This window comes from Lindgomyces ingoldianus (assembly GCF_010093535.1).
Source record: "Lindgomyces ingoldianus strain ATCC 200398 unplaced genomic scaffold BDR25scaffold_11, whole genome shotgun sequence".
Classification (NCBI taxonomy): Eukaryota; Fungi; Ascomycota; class Dothideomycetes; order Pleosporales; family Lindgomycetaceae; genus Lindgomyces; species Lindgomyces ingoldianus.
The window spans coordinates 613,498-628,608 of NW_022985172.1; the positions used below are offsets into that span (position 1 = coordinate 613,498).

General features: G+C 49.8%; 4 protein-coding genes across 4 annotated transcripts; 2 read left to right on the top strand and 2 right to left on the bottom strand.

Moving 5' to 3' along the window:
- Window positions 1–119: 119 nt before the first annotated feature.
- On the bottom strand, window positions 120–2,189 carry BDR25DRAFT_353487 (uncharacterized protein; the record flags this gene model as incomplete). The annotated part of the gene is made up of 15 exons (XM_033695180.1): window positions 120–191; window positions 236–308; window positions 346–434; window positions 486–534; window positions 664–711; window positions 761–843; window positions 896–994; window positions 1,026–1,087; window positions 1,183–1,331; window positions 1,397–1,444; window positions 1,485–1,574; window positions 1,643–1,716; window positions 1,858–1,944; window positions 1,975–2,015; window positions 2,072–2,189. The coding sequence occupies 15 exons, from the start codon at window positions 2,187–2,189 to the stop codon at window positions 120–122; spliced, it is 1,182 nt and encodes a 393-aa protein (XP_033549306.1).
- Window positions 2,190–2,420: 231 nt separating this feature from the next.
- BDR25DRAFT_302638 (uncharacterized protein) lies at window positions 2,421–5,185 on the top strand. The gene is made up of 6 exons (XM_033689840.1): window positions 2,421–2,534; window positions 2,616–2,643; window positions 2,697–3,566; window positions 3,624–3,881; window positions 3,930–4,911; window positions 4,963–5,185. Exons 1-5 carry the CDS (start codon window positions 2,437–2,439, stop codon window positions 4,842–4,844), a joined length of 2,169 nt encoding a protein of 722 aa, XP_033549307.1. The 5' UTR covers window positions 2,421–2,436; the 3' UTR covers window positions 4,845–4,911; window positions 4,963–5,185.
- Window positions 5,186–12,448: 7,263 nt separating this feature from the next.
- Window positions 12,449–13,623, top strand: BDR25DRAFT_302643 (uncharacterized protein). Its single transcript, XM_033689841.1, has 2 exons — window positions 12,449–13,022; window positions 13,084–13,623. Exons 1-2 carry the CDS (start codon window positions 12,834–12,836, stop codon window positions 13,528–13,530), a joined length of 636 nt encoding a protein of 211 aa, XP_033549308.1. The 5' UTR covers window positions 12,449–12,833; the 3' UTR covers window positions 13,531–13,623.
- Window positions 13,624–13,788: 165 nt separating this feature from the next.
- On the bottom strand, window positions 13,789–14,664 carry BDR25DRAFT_14622 (uncharacterized protein). The gene has a single exon (XM_033683898.1). The coding sequence runs from the start codon at window positions 14,526–14,528 to the stop codon at window positions 14,046–14,048; it is 483 nt and encodes a 160-aa protein (XP_033549309.1). The 5' UTR covers window positions 14,529–14,664; the 3' UTR covers window positions 13,789–14,045.
- Window positions 14,665–15,111: the final 447 nt, after the last annotated feature.

The window sequence follows — 15,111 nt, forward strand, 5'->3', positions numbered from 1 at the left end:
GTAGTAGTGTGGAGAAGGAGGAGAACAAGTGGTGCGGAAAATTTTGAGGTGTGTGGGTTGACCCGATATAGTAAGTTAAGCGAGAGGATGATGACTTCTTGGCACCTATTGTACCTTCTTTACGGCCAGCCGTATTCCTTTCTCGAACCCTTATTCATCCTCGGGAACTTCCCCAACTCAAAATCCTTAAACTGATGATATTGCGCACATATCCTAGTATACGATACTACCATACCACGTTATAGAATAGTTTGATCATATGGGATGGGAACCCCTCCAAGAGCCTTTTAGAGGACATTTGCGTGAGGCTGTGTTCACGCTCAAGTCGCGAAGGCCGTCGTGGACAGTGCCGCATCCCATGCCTGTATTAATAGTTGGTAAAACTTAGCTGTAAGCAGGAAAGCTCCGAAGAAAATTTTCACCGGTCTATGTTGCTTGTCTCAATCCCTGCCTTTGGCTTTCTATTATTTAGTAGAAAAGGCGACAAGGCTAATTTCTCCGGCTTTCCCCCCTCCTATCTGTCGCTTTCCGAATCTACAGACACAGACTATGATAATTAATGTCTTCTTCATCGGGTGTAAAACTAAGCGTGAATTTCTGTTATTTATAGCCCGTACCTTATGATACAAGGCTGTTATTGTAGCTTTTAGGGGCATTACTCACGAAACCCGATACCGACGAAGTCGTTCCAAGTACGTTCCGATCTCAAAGCTCACCAAAATCGGCGCGCACGACGGCTATGAGTTATGGCATTCATCACCTGTTATGGATTCTTATACGCTTGTCGATTTTTGCGCGTTCTCTGACATCTGGGGTCCCAAGATAAGATGGTATGAATATTGGCTCGTATAAACGAACTTAAGGATTGAGATTATTTGGTAGAGGCCTTAGTCACATTTTGGAAATCAGAAACGCGGATTGGGATAGTAGCTGAAGTTTGGATGACAAAGTTGTCCAAGCTTATCCTGGATGGTATAACGCCAACATTCATGGACTATGACTAGTTAAAGATTACAAATTCCCACTTCCTGTAGCTTCTTTAGGGCGCTACTGAGTGGATCTAGGGTATAGCCTTCAAACTCTCTTGCTAGAAGTGGTGAGAATGAAGAGGATGTTACATAACTTCTAATATGAATAAGGGCAGGCGATTGTCTTCTTCCGTCGAAAGCTAGCATACAGTACGAACAATGCCTCCTTTGACAAAGGCCGTTATATCCGAGTTTTTCCATCTCAGAACCAAGCCGATATCATTGAGTTCTGATCTTGCGGATAGATAGTCAGGAAGTCTTGGTTGTGTGCTGATCCTATTCGCCGTGGAGCCTACCTCAATGCTTCTAGGGACTTAGGCACATATTAGCTTTGAGTTGGCTGGAGACAGGCCTAGCATTAATTGTACCATAATCCTAAATCCCGTTCAAGATGTCCTTTCATCCCCTTGAGGGTACTACCGGAGCATATAGCAAGCTATTAACTTTCCAGCATACTCATCCTTCAACTGCCCCCCTCTCATCATCTTCAGGCCAGAGTCTAGAGTCCCACATGCTAGAGGATATTTCGCTAGATCCTCTAGATAACTCGAACAACAGCCGAACGCGTCAGAGCCGTTGGATGCCCTTTAAAGAACTTGGCCATTGTCTAGTACGGGGGATATGAATCGGCATTACGAAGTGCATTATATCGAATATTATCTTTTTTGAAGACGGTCTTCAAGGCCTTCTACAGCATTATCAGCCCGGTACTACCTTTTCATATGAAGAGGTATCACATTATAGGTAGCATCCATTAGTGCCTAGTGCTTGCTGCTGCCTTGGTTGAGAGGCGAGGTTGGACATTGCGGTACAGTAGAAATTATCTTACGGCTGGTATACTTGAATATTGTCTTCTAAAGTTAAGTTTCGATTTAGGGGGCGGCATGATCTTAGCAATGACAGTAGAGTCGCATTCCTACGGAACCTTTTGCATATTCGGACCTACCATGAACATTAAACAAGCGGGCTGATCTGTCGAACCGCTTGCTGGAAGCAAGGGGAGGGTTAACGGGATGCATATTTCTGTCCTAAATTCTCTTTACAATATTCCACCTCAAGTAACCGAATGCAAAAGATAGTTGTGATGCTGAATGCAAAGTTTGTATAGAGATCATGCCATCTATTTTTCGGGAATGGCATGTGAAGTCGCATCCCTATCATATTCGTGCCTTACCATAGAACATTAGCAGGACATATTTAATCAGCCACGCCTCTTGTTAGAGTCAGAAAGGATGTCAACAGGATGTAAATTCCTCTCTTACATTACCATAAATTAATGTTGTTGACGGACTTTGATAAATGAGCTGGTGCCACACATCGGCTCCGGCCCCCTTCTTTCCGAGATGTATGGCGCCACGGCAGGCTCTCACCCTTCCTTCAAACCCCGACGAGCAACCTCTTCACCACCATGAATGACCAGACCTCGTCCACGGCTCGGATCGAAGATGATACGCCCCCGTCACCAAAGCGCAAGAAAGTCCGGGCAAAATACGCGCCCAAGGCATGGTGAGTCGTGCATACCAGCTCGCACCCTTCCCGTCGCTAATTCCGACCGTTCCGCGCGCCGATACTAATGGATGCTTGCAGCGTGTCCTGCCGACGCTCGAAACTCAAGGTATGTCATTGCACATGAAATAGGAATGAGAGGTGCTGATGAAGCGCGTGTAGTGTAGTGGAGAGAACCCATGTTCGAGATGTGTAGACGGCAATCGCAGATGCTTTTACTCGGAGGACCAGACGGCGGCCGAGGCGCTGCAGAACCTCAGTCGACCCACACCCGTACAGCCCCCAATCAACCTCAACGGGAACGGAAATGGCGTGCAGCGGAGGAGCATCTTACCACGAAATGAGAGTATGGAGCGCAGGGCCAGTGATGCCAGTTTAGGGGGCATTTCTATGGAGGCGCGCATGGCGAGAATCGAGGGCATGATGGAGGCTTTGATCCAAGAACGCGGCGGGAGCGGCGTGTCGACGAGAGGCAGTATGGAGAGAGAAGATATGGCTGGCGATGGCTTCCAGAGCGATGCTGCGTTCCATGCACCCATGGAAACCTTCAGTGCGAACCTGGCCTCTGTCAGGCAACAACTTGGCTTTATGCAGGAGATGCCCACCTACACCGAGACCCGCTCCAGGCCCTCGGTATCGGCAGCTAGCCCCTCGGGCAATACTGAGTCTCTTTCCAGCGTCCGCGTCGGTTTACGCTGTCTCGCTTTTCCGAGCCCGGCCGACTTTCAGAAGTACATTGATTTCTTCTTCGCGGACATCAATCTGTGCCTCCCTTGTGTAAACGAGGCAGAGTTCCGAGCACGGAGCGAGAAGATGTTGATTTCAAGAATCATACACAACAGTGACATCAGCTTTCTAGCGCTGAATTATATCATCTTTGCTTGCTCAGATGTTCTGGTCGATACAGCACCATCCAGCGTAAATGGCAAGCCTGCTGGTTGGAAGTGGTTTCAAACCGCCGATGAGCTCGTCGGGAAGAGGAAGTTTTGTGGAAGGGGAGATCTGAGTCTGATACAGTTTCTTGTTTACGAGGTATGGCCAACTACCAGAGGGATTCTGCGCCGGACTCATGGTACTCACTTGTTGTAGGCCTTCTATCTCATCCATGCCGACAAACCCAATGCAGCTTATAATGTGATCGGTCTTGCCTGTAGGCTTTGCTTCCAGTTCGGCCTGCACCAACAGTCCTGTTGGGGAAATTGTAGTCCCTACGCCGTGCACGTGCGCCAACTTATATTCTGGACAGTATACTTCACCGACCGGCGCATAGCACTGAGCTGTGGGCGTCCGTATGGTATTCGAGATCTTGACATCGACGTTGAGCAACCATCCTGGATATACGACAAGGTACTCCGGTCAATTCGTTCCTATGGGCCGGACTGACAAAGCACTTAGGAACTCTACCCCGATCAGCCACTCCCCGAACCTAACGTTTCCCGCTCTTCTAACATGTACCTCACCTGTATGGTCTCGTGGGCTAAACTCGCCGGCGATGTCTGGGACCAAGTGTTTGCCCCTGGAGCCGCCCGACGCGGTGTAGATGGCGAGAACGCGGCAGTCCTCGATGCAAGGATCAAGCACTGGACTGAAGCTGTTTTGCCCACGATCCCGCTCCTTCCTACTGATCAGCCGCCAGAGGTCAGACATCTACGGCAACATGTCCTCGTCCACACGCGGTTAAATCATCTTAGGTTGCTGCTAAGGCGAAGGACGATGGTGAGATTGAAATACGACGGTAGCACAGGACGACTCTGCGGTGACCTAGCCATTGACATTGTGCAACGAATCAAAGCGCACACTCCTGAAGCCAAAGCCCCAAGCTCCTTCCGCTTCCACATGACAGCTTCGCTCGGTAGTGCAATTCTTATCCTTGCAACACTCCTTGTCCGTGACCTGGCCTCCATAGGCCTGCAAGACAAGCAGTCCGCCTACGCAGACAGCTTCCGCGACGGCGTCTCGATTCTCCATGATATAGCCATCTACCTTCAAGCTGCACGCCGCGTCGCAGACGATCTTAAAGATATCGTACATGTCGTCACGGCTGTCCTTAGCCAGCAGCAAGGACAAGATGGCGTGATTACGCAGAACGTGATTCCCTTGAATATCGATGATCTATTTCCCTACAGTACTCTTGATTTTGCGCAGCAAGGAGGCTGGGGCGAGTATCACGGTAGTCTGGGGATGGCGGGTTGGAATGGTACAGGGGGAACAGGAGCGGCTGGAGGTATGGATAACCAGATGACGAATTTAGACTCTTGGGATTTTGAGTTGCAGCCTCATAGCGGAGGGCATGGGGTGCCATGGATATGACGGGATTATGGGTAGTGCACTGAATGCTGGGAGATTTGCGGCCAGCGAATTTCACGGCGGCCATTAAGTGAGTCGAGTCGTTGTTCTATGGTTGCAAGATGTTAACCCACTCTTTTAGTGCAAATCACAGATTCTGGGTTCAGCTCAGGTCAAACCCAGAGAACGCACTGTTGAAATCCTTGCTGTCGGCATGCCTTTATACGGACGGCTTTATCCATGCCATAGCACGCCTCATCGGAATTCAGATCATTTAGACTGATATGGGTGGGTTCATGGGTGGACATTGCCAGGTATTTCGCGGAAGTCTATCACACAGTCAATCAACGAAGTAGGTCTGTCTGACGGGATTTAGAGAGATGTCACATATTTTTTAGGACATTATTATACTTATACCCTTCCTATATCCAATTTCATCAGATTTTCTCTAGCAAAGTAGCAGGGGTATGTCTGGGTGGACGAAGAATTGGTCAAATCAACCCCTATAGTTTGTGTCCACTCCGCTTGCCGAAAGTGCAATGGTTGCCCTAACCTTCTAGCTAGTTCTCTATCATATCTGGGTCTCTGAATCTCAGAACCTCCTCCAACTTCAAGTGTCTTGGGTCACATCCACTATGGCTGGTCCTTCTCCACACCCACACCAACAAATCCTTTCATTTCCTCCAGCTTCTATCCTCAGCGCTCCCTTAATCCCGAAGGCTCAGAACTCCGCAGCGGGGCTTTCTGTACTCCATTGCATTTTCCTCTTTCTTGCCCTGATCTAACCTAACATTCAACTCGTAATACCCGAAGAAACCCAACCGCATGCAGACACTGCGATGTTATTTAAACATCGCAAAACCCTCACATCTGATCGTTTTACAGACTTCGCCCTCGACATGTCGGATGTACTCAGAGCGTCCTCTGGCGTAACAATATGCAGTCAGATACCCATACCTACACAATATCCACTCTACTTCCAATATAGTACTATCTTCACATGTACGCCTCCAGAGCCTTGTGGTGAAGTAGCCGCAACCAGCGGACCTCCCTTCTAGCAAGGCTTTTTCTCTGCGGCCTGTCTGACTTACCATCCCAGAAGGGTTAAAATGGCGGGCGAGAGTCCTAAGGCAGCGGGCTGGGATGGGTCATGCCGCCCTCGTTCGAGCAGGCAACTTGAGACAGGTTATTTCGCAGAAAAGCTGTGTGCGAGGAGGCTCATGGTGTCGGTTAGGGCGGTGAGCAGAGCAATCCTGGAGAGTTTACGGCCAGGGGTATGAGCTCAGAACTAGGGTGTGGAGGGTTCTGATCGGTGAGAAAGAGGTAGCGAAGGGGTTTAGTCTTCTGGGGTGGATCTGGCGCATGGGGGTTCGGTTACTAGGATGGGAGTGAGGAAGAGGCGGTTGGGGAGGGTTGGGGTTGTGGTGGGAGGAAGGAAGCGAGTCTCGAGTTGGCGGGAGCTATTTTGCTCGGGCTTGCGTTGGAAGGGCAATCGAGTGGTTTAATCAGGGAAGTTGGGTAGTGTGACCCGGGTTCGGGAGACATGTTCGGCGAAGAGATGGTGGAGGAGGGACGGGACGCGACGCGACGGAAGCTATCTGACTCGGCTGCGGGCTAAAAAAGCAACGGCCGTTGCCCTATATCAGGGAAGCCGAGAGAAGGGGTGCCAGGAGCAGCAGAGAAGGTTTGAGATGGATATCGGTGTTTGTGGACGAAGGACCTCTTCCAAATGGAGAGACGTGGCGGAACCATATTTCCCAGTGCATGAAGAAGCAACCCTGCATATCTCAGGAAGCCCAGCGCTCTTGAAAATTGCTAATGCAGAATTCCATCACTCACGGAAGCTATCCAAGCCACGTCAACTGCCCCACCAACCCCATCAACATGTGGAAGCCTTCTCCGTCAGGAATCCCATGCTAGACGCCCCATAGTCGACACCACCGCATACTCGAGCGCCTCAGGCCGCCTTCTCATACTTCGGCGACTCCAGTACACCAGGATTCCAACTCTTTGGTCGTCTGGCTGGCTCACTGGGGCTATCGACTTCTAATTTGGGGATGTGATGCGATGTGATGAAGGGCGTGGGTCCGAGATCGGGTCGGGTTGTCACACCACCATCATGTTAATCCGTAAAGTCGGACTTAGTTTCATTACTAACCTCGGCGAAAGGATGAGCTTGCTGATTTGAACAAGGTTTTGAAGTGGAACAAGAGGCGAGAATTGTGGCGCGTGGGGTACTTGTGGCGGTTCGGTTGAAACCAATTTCATTGGAAGCAGTGTTGCGCGGTGCAAATGCGGTTGAGTGCTGGTTATCTGATTGTGAGTTGCTGGACCAAATTGTATCGATAGAAGTGGAGTGAGCTGTATCAGCCAGTATTCCCAGAAGAAACCTCCAGTCTCCAACTTCCTCGAGTTGATGGATGGCATGGAGAAGAGAAGAAAGGAAAATCACTCACTCATTCCTCAGGCTATTACTGAGGGACCAAAGCGTGCCAATCTCAGTTGTGTCTATATGGTATGGCTGGTATCTGAATGCATTTTTAGCAGCCAAATTAATAGAATCGAATTTCAACTTTTGAGGTTTTGTTGGTAAAAGGGAGTTGCGCACTATCCAAGAGGTGGTTGAAGGAACTGGTGTTAAAATTGCCGTTATTTGGCGAGTGAATAGCCCGAAAGCGGAATCAGAGGAAGGTATTGTAAAATGAATAGGGAAGGCTAGTAGAATACAGAGTTCTAGGTTAGAGAGATTGGAAGGGAGGTTCAATTCCTGCCTTAACGGCCATCAAAAAACTCCATAATGAAATGAGAGCAACATCTCATAAAATTTGATTTAGGATGTCATCAGAAGGCTTCCGTTATCGTTCCGTCCTATCCGACGATATTCAAGTGAAGGGGAATGGTTTGTAAGCCCCAGGAATACGCTAGCGTCGATCACAGTTAGGGTTTCTTTCCAATTCTGAACGTCATCACCGGCATACTTCTCCATTCGTAGACCCACTACCATAGCCATCCAAGCGATCTACCCCCTCTCTCCTGGTTTCGCTCTCTGTTCCTTCAGAAGCATATAGAGATGTAGCAGTGAGTCCATAAGAAGGCAGATCCGTTGGGCTTCTGACTCGCAGGCTCTAGACCGGCTCCCGACGTCGATATCAAAACTAAAGCGTCTACAGTAACATCTTAATGTAGAAAGTAGCTGCTAGATATTAAGGGGAAGTTAATTTTCCTTGTCGGTTCCGCAGTACAGCGCACTTTCCTGCACAAGGGGGAAATTCCGCTGATTCGGGAGGGAGTCTTGCGTTGCCTAGAGATATTGAGCTAATTCCACGTTTAGAAATACTTCTTCGATAGGATCCTCTTAATACAGAGGACAGCCGCATTCCATTTGAAGACCTAGAATCCAGTACGAGTTAGAGTCATTCCGACCCTGATTTTCCAAGCAACCTTTGGTCTGCTCCAGGAATAAGAATTGGAGCGTTATGATCTACATGAGGCTCTCAAGAAGCCCAATGGAACTAAGTGTCATGTCTCTCGAAGGGATATCGTTGAGGATGCTGAGGTTAGGTCGAACCCTAGAATTCGCTCTCCGACACCTCCAGAATGAAACTCACACTCGAACCCTGTGAATCGACCAGTTGTTCGTCAACCAAGACTATTTAGAGAGACGAAGCCATCAGCTCAGCAAGATAGGGCAAAGGCACCACTGCGTTAGCACGCTCAAGCACCTCGGAAGCGAGTTTCTCGTTGCGAAGGAGAATTACTATATTTGGGCTCGCGGATGTACTGAATGGGCTTGGTACGTCCCAAAACACCGTTGCGTTTCAGTTCAGCAGTTTGAACGGTAAAATTTCAGGCAGAGGTTCTTATCCGGCAGAGGCTGGGAGCAACGGTGTCCAGTGTGAATGTATAGACACGATAATCATGCACCTAATCAACCTGAAATGCCCATTCCAATCACTTCACACGCTGGAATCTTGCCCCCCCCCAGAATCTAGAAAAACTAGTCTATGCCATAGGCGAACCAAATTGGATATGCGAATTGCCACTTTATATGCAGTCTTCGAAAACCTGGCGTTAAACAACAGCTCTCTATAATAGGTAGGCACGGCAACTTTTCTGACTCTTTACTGGTTACAGCAGCATTATATACAAGGAAAATTCTGCACTCTCCGAGATCAGTATATCAGAGCCAATTCTTAAGAACGGTGGGGTAGTGTCCTCGTGAAAACAGCTGAAAGCTTCACCGGAATAGGACCGTGTGCAACAAAACCAGGCGTGTGGTTTCTTACTACAGAATGATGTACCATTTCCTGGACAATACGATTACATTTTGACTTTCGTGGAAAAACCTAGCATCCATTTTTGCAATACTGGCAGAGAAAAGGCGATACCGTTTGTGTTCCGCTGGGTTTCTTTCTCCTAATCTTCGTGCGAGAAAGAGAACTAGGTCTCTACCAAGTAACTGGTACACTCTACATTCATAGTTAGGGAAAATAGAAGGAATATTAGAGTTTCGTCCGCCTCTATTAAAGACCCAAATTTGGTGCTGCTCGGGTACCCTTTGCTTCTAACTTCCCCGACGAATCAACAAATGAGCATAATCTTTGAAGACCTAACCCGGAAACCACTACCTTCGGAGGGGTACTTAGTAAAGGAGATTAATGCAACAATTCACGCCACAGATTCTAGGAAATTGCTACGGGAGAAACCAGTTTGATAGATTCTCGTTTACGCCTAAGGGCTTTAGAAGAATCAAGAGTAAAATTCCAAGGATTCGCTCTCATTTGAAAACCTCAGAAGATAAGAAACGGGCCTCGATCATCAGAATAGTAACCTAGAAATGGCTTGATGGGCGATTTTCATACATTAGACTAACATTGTGGCTTCAGATTGTGATGCTTTTAGTTGATCTTTCTATCAACATGTTTCGATGCAGCCTTCGATCTCTACTTACCATTATCTCATTAATAGTAAAAAGGCTAAACGATCTCTTACCTACACAATCCTACAGCAGCTACTTCTAACAAGAAGCTACATAGGGTATGGGCGGTCGATCTCCAAACAATGCCTCATATAAAAAGTACAGGGAACCTCGAGCGGGATGCAAAAGCTGCAATTACCCTCTGGATCACCTCATACCCTTCCTTCTACCAACTCCTTACAACAGCCACCCAAATTCCTAAAAACTTTAACCAAGCCTCTGAACACGCGACCTCGGCACAACGGATCGCTCTCTGCTTAACTACCGACGACCCTCGGATCCTCCGAATCCCAAATCCAACAAACCCAAACCCAAACCCAAACCCAAACCATCTTCTCAGGGAATCAAACACAAACACGAGCCCTCGTGATGCATCCTTCTAACACCTGTCCGGCGTGTCAGCTGAGGCTCATGTGTCACGCCAGCTAACTACGCTGTCGTTCCAGCCCTGTGGTAAGGCTCAGCGAACTCCGTTCGTGGCTGCAGAAAAGGCCGGGTTCCGCCCTGGAGTTTAGAATAGCAGACTGCAGAGTTTGGAAGAAGGGAGGAAGGGAGGTGTGAGATTACGGCAGTGTTGTGTTGTATTGCATTGCCGCCCTCCACCATGCGCGCTATCATTTAGATGGATGGTCGAAGGCACAGCACAGCAGCTTTCCTTTACAATAAGCCGAGAACGAAGATAATTCGACGGTTAGACTACGTTTTGCTAGATGTGGAGGTGGATGTGGATATGGGGGTAGATATGCAGCCCTGAGTCGCGTCAAGGTGAAGCACCTATTGCAGAAGGAAGGAAGTCCAGCTCGAACATGGAGATGCTTGTGAGAAACCTAGCGAGAAGAAGGAGTCGCTTCCGACAGTTTGGAATCCCATAATGCGGCTTTCATTTCGAGTGCCCGGTTGAGTAAGAAAGCCTTATGAAATGGGTGGGTATATCCGGCGAACGAGTGCGTGGGACCTAGGCAGTGCAGTGTGCACGTGTCAGTGAAAGCACCGAATAGAGGCATTACCATCGAGAATAATGCCGAGAGAGGGCTGGTTGGAAGGTCGTCCGTGAGTATAACCAGGACTGGAGAAGTGGGGAGCAAATTCGGACCCCGGTGTTGGATTATACAACTAAACGCCGACGTCTTACTTGGAGTGCTCGCCGACCTGAACCATACCTTCCCCATAGAAATGCAGACCGAATTAGCGATGATTATAATCCTTCCTCTACGCCCTTCATTGAAGGAAGCCGTTATCGGTGAGGAAGGAACTGGTTCCCCTTCCCCCCGCCGCCACCGTCATCCTCGCCATCAAGTCAGAAAACTGATCACATCTGCCACCCCAATCACACTCTCCACGCGTCGCTCACTAATTCCCTTCACGAACGCACTCACTCTGATCGGTGAGGGAGCATCCGCAGCCCTTGGGTCGCCCCGAGACGCCACTTGAATCCTGCTCGGGTGAATCGGTTCAACTACCACCGAGTGCAAGATTCTGAGCGTCAGCATTTCACTCGTTTAAGATGGTTGAGACTTCCGTGCTGTGCCTCGTGACTCGATGCGAGCGAGCGAGCGAATCTGATCCACGAATGTCGTTCGCCACTGAGCTTACTCTCGTCTGCGCAATTTGCTGCACTGCGCCGTGCGGCACAGCGCAAATGTGCAAGATTGAGGCGCTGCGGCGCTTGCCTGCGAATCGCGGACTCGGGAGCCAGAAATCCGCAGATTAAATATGCTTTATCCAACCAACCACAGTGGCGCGCTGCCCTGAGAATTGATAAAATTGCATGTACGTAACAGGCTTTTGTCTCTTTGTATTGTTCCTTCTCTCTGTCCATGCATGGATTCCGGAAGCGAGAAGATATTGTTGGGGTATGTGACAAGAATAGGGCCAACGCATGGAAGAGGATCTAGAAGGTTTGGAAAGGCGCATGGCTGGCACACATGGGGACCTCAAGCCCTGTTTGAGCTTGAGCTTGAGTGATCCTGGAGGCATAAAAGGCTGGAGGGCTGCATGTAGTGGAGGACACGGACCGGGAAAGGGCACATCACCGTTGATGTTAACGCAGATGTTAAGGATAAGGGTGGTCCGAGTTCTCCAAGTCTCTGAGACTGAAAATCCTCGCTCTCGAGGCTATTTCGACCAGTGGTTAACCCAGATGGGAATATGCGGGTACTTAGCTCCGGTCTGTAAAGCGTAAAAGCGTGCGTGCGGAGTGTGAAGGCTGGTGTGGCAGCTGAAACATTCAGAAACGTGCTACCACAGATACAATCCAAGACAAGACCCCAATTCTCACGGCGCGTGATCTCTGTATCTGATCCCCAGACGGGATCAGCCCTGGCGATCTCGTTGCCTGCCCAGCCTTACGATTGTGGCGGTCAGCAACGAGGCTGATGCCACCCCATCTGATGGGTTCGCGCGAGCGGCCTTGAGCCTCAGGTTACACAAACAGGTCAGAAGATTGGAATCCTTACTGTCAGCAAAGGGCGAAGTTGGGACCAGGGTATGAGGAGAAAAGCGAGAACGAGGAGTGTAAAGGATCCGTTTTGAGGAACGCGACGGGACGGAGCGGGTGCTTCGCCGCTTCGCCCCGTCCCTTTTCTCACCGTTCATATCATAGCATGGCGCTTCAAAGATTTGATGATATAGCACGTCATGTGAAACGTAAGCAAGGTACATATCTCATTTCTCGACTCTGGTGATATTGCAATGGGTAGTGTAATATCATGCGTGTGATTCCAGAATTCTCAGGGTTTTTGGTTATCATTTGGTGTGTCATGGACGAGGTATAGCGGGTGGAGAAGAGCGCGGAACGGAGGGCGGTGAGATGCTATGGTTCGGAGAACCTGGGGTAAAGAGCGCGGAGTATACGGAAGCCTTCTGGATCTGATGCAGGAAAATGTTGCGTACGTGGTGCCAATGTGCCAATCAGGGATGCCCGGGAGGACTGGTGGTCATAGCAGCGCTATTATAGGAGGAGGTTGTGTTGAAGGAGGTGGCAACGGGGACAGCGCTGTTCATGACAGGTGCTTGGCCAGGTGGTGCTACGCGACATGCACTCTCGAGCAGTCAGCTTGCGGCGTGACCTAAGTGTGCCTCGCCAAAGCTACGTTGAGAAGAACGTTGAGAAGGTTGAAGGAGAAGGGTCCGAATCCTTTCGACACGGGTATATCCAGCCATCAGAAAGATCGAATTGTGAAAACCGGGGCTTGCGAAACGGGTGGTTGGTCGAATGTTATTCGGTAGGCTGATATGATGCATTTATCCTATCACCGGGGGAGCGATTCGCTAACTTCATTGGAGAGTCTCTTCGGCTCGGTACGTACTGTGAGATGCTTGCTCTGCCGCATCTGCACATCACTTCGGGCCGTGGCCGCATGTGTGGGCATCCATTGTGCCCGAGTGGTCGTGCTTGGAGAACACAACGGGACGAAGAGAGTAAGACGGGATCCGTTCTCTCGGGCTTCTCGAAATACTACGACGAATTTGAGAATACGGAAAGCGGTCAGGACCAGAGATTACAGAGTACGGCACGTTCGTGATGGCGCGAACCTGGTTTTGGGATGCGAATACACTACCAGCACGGAGGTCTCACTCTGCAAGATCCAGGAAAGCCCTGGGGAAGTTATTTCGGAAGTTGTTTATCCATATGAACAGAACGAACGGTGCTGCCACGCGGATAAAATTGGTGACTGGCGAACGTCAGCAGGGTCCGGAGAGTCGGGTTTGACATTCTGTGGTGGCCTATGATGCGTTGTGTCCAGTTGTCGGGGGTGACATTTAATATGGGAGCGGAGCTTATAGCCAAGCGCTGACCACCCTCTCGAATTCAAAGCAAGGAACGAATGTCTGGAACTTTTGAAAGAAATGCGTGTCCAAGGACTGAGTACAGTATATTGAGCACAAATGCGCAGCTGACGGATAAGCACGCAGTGTCACCAAAACCAACGCGAAGAACACGAATAGAAAGTGGTGAATGTTTCCTGAACGAGATTGTGCGGAACACAAATAACGAGCTGATTTGAAACCAGATAATGTATTTTTGAGACAAGAAAGGAAAACATGCGATGAATCTACGAGAAGTCATCTAACCTATCTAACTGCCGTGCTCTTCTTCGTGGCTGGGAGGAATCTTCACCGCTTCAACCGAGACAAGAGAAGGGAGCAATTGGACGGCAAAGAAAGCATTTACTGACAGCCCAAAGTGGAAGGAGCTCGATGGCGAGCTATTTTATCGTGACTGTGACTGTGACCTTTGAATGCTGTTAACGTAAACCGGTTTCTTTTCGCCTTTCCCTGAGCACTGTGACGGAGGCGTGCCAGACATGGTTGGGTAAGGGAAGCTGGAGACTTCGAGTCCTACCGCTACTCTTCGGATTCTTTAGCAAAAGAACCCATGGCCATCGAATGCATGAAGCCGTCAGCCGTTGTCGCGGAGATGCCCATCCCGCAGTTCGTGGGACACAACTGTGATAAGCACGTGGGGGATGCACACCTCCATTTTCGATGCCAAGCAGGGGCGTGTCCACATGAGCATCTGCCCTGGCATGCGACATGAGTTTCGTCGAATCCTGTTGGTCTCTGGCCACAACTCTGGGAGAGTTGGAAAAGAAACATGTTGGAGCCTTGCCGACACCATTTATTCCTGGTAGAGATGTCACCGCCATGTCACTCTCTACAGTGCCAGCGTGAGCAGCTCTACCCAACTCCGAATGTCCTTTGCCCTCGGCGACCGGGGATTCTCGCATTCTCCATTACCGACCAAACTGTCTGTGCAGAGGGGAGGTGAACGATGTGACTGTTGCCCCTGGGGAAATTGAGTGAATCCACGATGCCCTGAATGCTGGGAGGACCCGGGTCCACGAGAGCGGAAACGATTGCTTTTCCTGTCGCCTCGGGGAACTCAATCGGGGAACAGACGATACTTGGCGCTCAAAATCCACGCGACGAAGAAGAGCCTTTGGCCCCGAGACTCTGGCCTGGGAATTTGATTTGCCAATCGTATGAGCGCCGGAAGGTATGCCGCGTCCCGGTGGCAGGAAAGCATCCACTTCTGTCTCGATTCTCAAGACAACTGAGTCGCGCAAAATGAGGAGAGCAGGGTTGACACATGCTCTGGTGTGCGGAAGCCAGCATCGAATCCCCCCGTGCACTAAGCACCCAAAGGAGTACGCCTCACCGACGCAAAAGGAAGGCTTTCATCTCATGGCAAGGGAGGCTGGAGCCCAATTTCGGGCGCATGGCAACGGTCGCCCACTCTTCGGCAGATGGGACAGCGAGTCTCACGTCTCATGCGGGAGCGAGCTCGATTCATGCCGTCAAGCAGCCATG

Coding starts and splice junctions, on each gene's coding strand:
- BDR25DRAFT_302638 (XM_033689840.1), top strand. CDS start 2,437: ATGAATGACCAGACCTCGTCCACGGCTCGGATCGAAGATGATACGCCC. Junction 2,535..2,615: donor AAATACGCGCCCAAGGCATG/GTGAGTCGTGCA, acceptor GGATGCTTGCAG/CGTGTCCTGCCGACGCTCGA. Junction 3,567..3,623: donor TACAGTTTCTTGTTTACGAG/GTATGGCCAACT, acceptor CACTTGTTGTAG/GCCTTCTATCTCATCCATGC.
- BDR25DRAFT_302643 (XM_033689841.1), top strand. CDS start 12,834: ATGCACTCTCGAGCAGTCAGCTTGCGGCGTGACCTAAGTGTGCCTCGC. Junction 13,023..13,083: donor GGTTGGTCGAATGTTATTCG/GTAGGCTGATAT, acceptor ACTTCATTGGAG/AGTCTCTTCGGCTCGGTACG.
- BDR25DRAFT_14622 (XM_033683898.1), bottom strand. CDS start 14,528: ATGCGAGAATCCCCGGTCGCCGAGGGCAAAGGACATTCGGAGTTGGGT.